We start from the raw sequence: 4,966 nt of genomic DNA, 5'->3' as shown, positions 1-4,966 counted from the left end.
CTGTTCCCTGGAATCTTCAGTTTATTCCTAAATAACATATTACAAGTGTGGCACTTAAGCATCCTGGTCTACTCCCCTTAGACCAATTCAGTTGGAGGTACAGAAACATACAGAAAGGACCCAGTCTTCCTTTTCTAAAGACACTATCTACACAGGGTAGGATACCACACACGGGTATACTGCTTGTCCTCTACAACCATTCTTTTCCCCTTCTGTCTCTTTCCTTCTAACTCTTATCCAGTGAAAAATGAACAGACACCTCTGTTAACTAAGGACCTCCTAGTATAGAAATGGCCAATATGTATTTCTAATGTTAGCATCACCACCGCCACTACCTATTCCCATTCATGATGTGGCCAGCTGAATACAGCATTCTTCCCTAGTGTCCCCAGGCACTTAAAACCAGCACTTTAAATGATCACTATTTGATACCCCCAACCCAGAGATGAGCACTTACTGAATGCCTTCTACATAGGAGGACAAAAATTAAAGTCAGAGGGCCACAGCCGGCAGTGTGACTATCTCAGAGGAGATGCTGAGGTCAGCAAAGTCATTCTGAGTCCTAAATTGGGCTCTGAGGTTCTTCTCCCAGACATTTAGAGTGTCCCTTAGGGCTGGGAACAAGATTTCTGGGACACTAAAGGAATAGAGCAGGACTGAGGTTTGACCTAGCAGCCATGAGATCCGAGCACTGAACACCCGTAGTGGGGTCAAGGCTAAGCAGTTGTCATCTCTCTGGTTCAGGTGAAAAGTATAAGAGACAGGATAGCCCAGGAGGATCCCAAATAGAGTACAAAGATTCCAGTCTGAGGAATGGAGCATGCTGTGGGAGACTCCTAAGGATAGATCCCTCTGCAGCCCCTTCAAATGTGTGATGATCTCAGTCACGATGTCCTTCAAATCCTTAAGCTGGTCCAGGGAACAGATAGAAGGGTGAGGTTGGAAGCTGGAAACATCCACGAGGGCTATGGTACCAAGCAATACCTGTTCCAAGTGCTGACATACATGTGCAGGGCTGACAATGAGGTTATTTTCTCCAATTTCAAGAATGTGAAGTCCCAGAGTCAGAAAGCCCAGCCCTTGCAGCTCCTCCAGATAGTTCTGGAGTGCCAATGCTCCTGCACCGTTGCAATCATACAGCACAGCAGGTTTCAGCCCCCGGGACACAGCCAGCACTTCTCCAGCCAGGTGAAGGCAGATGGCTCGAGGTGGACCCTTTTTCTTTCCCATGCCCAGGGTCTGCTGAGCAACTGCCACCAGTAATTGAGGGCTCAGTGTTGACATGAGATCTGGAAGTAACATCAAGCTTTGACTCCTTAGCTAGCCACAGTTCCCTTCCTGGGTCGCATCTCAGCTCCAGACACTTGAGGAAGAGCCTGGAAACAAAGTGGTAGCAGGGAATTATTAACACCAGCCAGTCACACACAGGAAACCTACCAAGGGCCTTCCCATTAAGTCTCACAGATTTTTCCAAAAGTTATTTGTCCTTCCCTCTATTTTGGAAGACTCAGCCAAGGCAGACAAGATGGGATCACCAATTCTACCCAATATCCCTTGGTCCCTAATTTGTCTTTCAAACCTTCTAGCTTGATTCCTATTATCTCTGACTTCTATTCTAAATTGTACCTATTACCAATTACATTCTCTGAATCTAAACTTAAGGAGCTCTAGTCTAAGAAAAGGCAAAGAGAGTCTGGCAAAACTCCAACACATTTCACCCAAAACTGCCCTTTGGGGACAGAGCTCTGGATTCCAAATGTACTGTTTTGCTGCTAATTTCCCCTTTTCTTCATAAGAACAACTGATTACACTAGAATGTGTAACAACCACCTCATCCTGTGACATAAAAATACTAAGAATTGTAATGCAAATAATAATAATAATAGAGCTCATGTAAAAAAATAAATAAAAATTTTAAAAAAGAAAATGGTAAATTTAAATAAATAAATAAATAAATGGAATTGGCTTGAACTGCACGAGGGTTGTTTTAACTTTTGCTGACCCTGCCTTCCCTTTTTGGCAGTAATCCAAGCACTCTGGGAAGATGGGCTCCCACCCACATACCACACATCTGAGACTACAGAGACTTGTTAAGTGAGGTAGCTGTCTCCCTCACAAACGTTACACTTCCACTTCCGCTTCAGGTTCGCGGGCTCAGGGACCCCTTCCGGTTTCCTGCCCGCAGCCAGGAAGGTGGCTAGTTCTCCGCTACCCGCCACAACACTGGAAGTCCCGCCAGTGCGCGGAGGACCCTCGCAACCCGCTACTCTTTAGGCCGGCGAAAACAACCTGTTGCGCACGCGCAACCATTCAAGCCCCGCCCGCTTCTCCCTTTTCTGGTGATGTCATCCAGTCGCAGGCGCTCCTCGCGTAAGAACCAATGGCAAGGCAGCCCCACAGAGTGGCGGAAGTGGGGGCTGCCTTCAGCCGCCGCCACTTCCGGTCGGGCAGGAGCCGCCCCGCCCATCTTCTAGGAAAGGGGAGGGGCGGAAGCGGACTAAAGATAGAGGTACCTGTTTAAACTAACTGTGAGCCCTTGCCTTTATTTTGCTTCCGGGTGTGCTCTGCTTGTGTTTATGAAGTCTGAGGGCCCGCCTGACTGGGAAGCCAGACAGGGCACCGAGCACTTATCTCCGAGAGGGAGCCGCGCGGCGGGGGGAGGGGGGAGAAAGAGGAAATACTGGTGAAAGATATTGGCCAAATTATATTGCTATATTGTGTGCATGTTCGAATATGTAACGAGAAATCCCACCATTGTGTACAACCATAACGCACCAGTAAAAAGTGTGGAAAAGAATAAACCCCCTTTGTGTCTGGGGATATCAACGTTTCCTAATAGATTGTGTCTCAAATCATCTGACATTTTGCAGAATATCCTTAGCTGTGAGTGGTGCTGGAAACCTTTTTTTTTTTAACTTTTATTTCCCTAAATCAAATTTGATAGGCGAGCTCCATGGAGCAGATATCTCTAGGCAGGGTGTAAAGGTGTCACTATTGACTGAATATGTGCTAGGCATATTCATAGGCTTCAAAAATATTGCATTGTACAAGACAAATAAAACCGGTCACCTTCATGGAGTTCATATCCTAGGAATCCCGTTTCATGATTTCAAATGACATGTCAAGCTGGGAGCTGTGGTATATTCCTGTAACCCCAGCTACTCAGGCTGGTTGAGGCAAGAGAAGGGCAAGTTCAAGGCCAGCCTCATCAACTTTCCCAAATCCTGTCCCAAAAATACAAAATAAAATAACGGGATGTATTTTGGTGGTAAAGGGCCCCTGGGTTCAATCCCCACTACCAAACGAGAAGTGAAGATCCAGAGGTGTTTCATTCAGATTATTAAGAAATCATGTTATTTGACAGAGATTTGACCCATGCCATGAAAAGAAAAATTTTCTTGAGAAAACCAAAGTATCTGAGGAAATGACCCTAATTTATGGGCTGTAAGGTGCCTATACTAGAGGTATAGGGAACTATGGGAACATAGATCTCTTTTCACAGTCTGCAGATACCACTTCAGAGATAACAATGGAGTAAAGATGGGGCCAATATGGAAGGAGGACCAGCTTGTAGGGGTTGCAAGTCTAACTGGTTTTTAGCACAGAGGGAATCTGAAGCAGAGACTAGAAATTGATAGAACTAATTCTCTAATTTTAGATTCTTTTTGTTTCTCATATTTATTTTATTTTCTCATGGTGGCTAGGAGTAAATCCCAAAAATGGAAATTTATTTTGTTCATTCATTTATTACAGCAACAAATATTTGAGAACACACTGTATCAGACACTTTTCTAAGGCCAGCAGCAAAGTTCAAGACAATTTTCACCTTCAACAAGTTTGTAGTCAAGCAGGATACACGATTACGAGGGACATGATTATTCTGAAAGAGAAAGTTTAGGGTGCTATGGGAACATAGAACCAAGGACCTAATTGTAGGGGGAAGGAACCAACCCATATCCAACACTTTTCCTCCCGATTTACTATTCACAATTTCTTTTTAACTTTGAATTAATCTAGTGTGATGGGGTGCACAGTGCGAAACAGGAAGAACTGACGATCTAACTTCCTTCCCAGGCTTAAACAAGGTGAAGACAAGGCAGTAGAAGATGCCCACAGAGTAACTGGTGTAACCAGCAATGGAGACAGCAGACTGAGTCCCCAATAAATGAAACATCTGGTACTATCAAAACCAGAAAAAGAGGACTGGAGGTAGTAAGAGGAGATGCCAGGATGTACTTTCTCGGCATCCTAAAGAAGATTTAAAACAAGAAACCAGGTTATCTAGTTAAAATCACTTGAGACCGTTTATCCATCCCTTTGACACATTCATAAACTTTTCATTGCAAACACATCCTAAAAGCTCAGTCCTTCTTGACGCTTCAGAACACTATATTTACCATTCTTTACGGCTCACATCATTTAGCCTCCCATCTAGATAGACAGCCTGGCTGGTAGCATTCCACAAAAGAAGAGAGAGGAACCACCCCCAATTCAAAGTTATCCTCCCAACTTAAAATGGGTTCTTTTTAACTTTGCATTCCCAGATACAGATCAGACAGTCAAACATCAGAACCAAATCTCTCACTTCAGCTACTCAACAAATGACCAAAAAATGCAATGGTTTTATTCCTTGTATGATTCCTGGTCTCTAAAAGCCCAACTCTTTCTTGTGAGCACTTGGTCTTTACCCAGATTTCTCTTGAACATGCTTTAAAAATACCAGATTCCTTAATTCTCTTAAGGACCCTAAATCGATTCTTAAGCATTTTAAATAACTACCACTGTCACCTTTGATTAAGTTGAGCTTTTAATTTCTCTAAATAAAGCTAGCCCAATTTTCAGTTACTTGAAAAGTAGGAGGTGGTTTAGTTTAAGGGTTTAAGGCTACACATGGGCTTCCTTACTATGACCTGAACAAGTAGACAATCAGATTCAGTATTCAAGAGGACTGGGGCCCACAACTAGG

General features: G+C 43.8%; 1 protein-coding gene and 1 long non-coding RNA gene across 6 annotated transcripts; one reads left to right on the top strand and one right to left on the bottom strand.

Moving 5' to 3' along the window:
- Positions 1–3: 3 nt before the first annotated feature.
- On the bottom strand, positions 4–2,440 carry C12H1orf74 (chromosome 12 C1orf74 homolog). 5 transcript variants are annotated; one of them, XM_071600106.1, is made up of 2 exons: positions 2,290–2,440; positions 4–1,376 (listed from the first exon to the last, which is right to left on the bottom strand). In XM_071600106.1, exon 2 carries the CDS (start codon positions 1,300–1,302, stop codon positions 493–495), a length of 810 nt encoding a protein of 269 aa, XP_071456207.1. In that variant the 5' UTR covers positions 1,303–1,376; positions 2,290–2,440; the 3' UTR covers positions 4–492. The 5 variants fall into 5 exon arrangements, with proteins under 5 accessions (XP_071456207.1, XP_027790469.1, XP_071456205.1 ...); XM_027934668.3 differs by lacking the exon at positions 2,290–2,440 and adding an exon at positions 2,065–2,283; XM_071600104.1 differs by lacking the exon at positions 2,290–2,440 and adding an exon at positions 2,088–2,283.
- A 7-nt stretch (positions 2,441–2,447) lies between these two features.
- On the top strand, positions 2,448–4,351 carry LOC139701408 (uncharacterized). The gene is made up of 2 exons (XR_011703981.1): positions 2,448–2,509; positions 4,075–4,351. It is a non-coding gene; the product is annotated as an uncharacterized lncRNA (long non-coding RNA).
- The last annotated feature ends 615 nt before the right edge of the window (positions 4,352–4,966 follow it).

The sequence above is a fragment of the Marmota flaviventris genome, chromosome 12, assembly GCF_047511675.1.
Source record: "Marmota flaviventris isolate mMarFla1 chromosome 12, mMarFla1.hap1, whole genome shotgun sequence".
Lineage (NCBI taxonomy): Eukaryota > Metazoa > Chordata > Mammalia > Rodentia > Sciuridae > Marmota > Marmota flaviventris.
Note: the sequence above shows the minus strand (reverse complement) of the source record. Positions and strands in the feature narration are given on the sequence as shown.

Bases quoted from the DNA above. Each gene is read 5' to 3' on its own strand.
- C12H1orf74 (XM_071600106.1), bottom strand. From the start codon at position 1,302: ATGTTACTTCCAGATCTCATGTCAACACTGAGCCCTCAATTACTGGTG.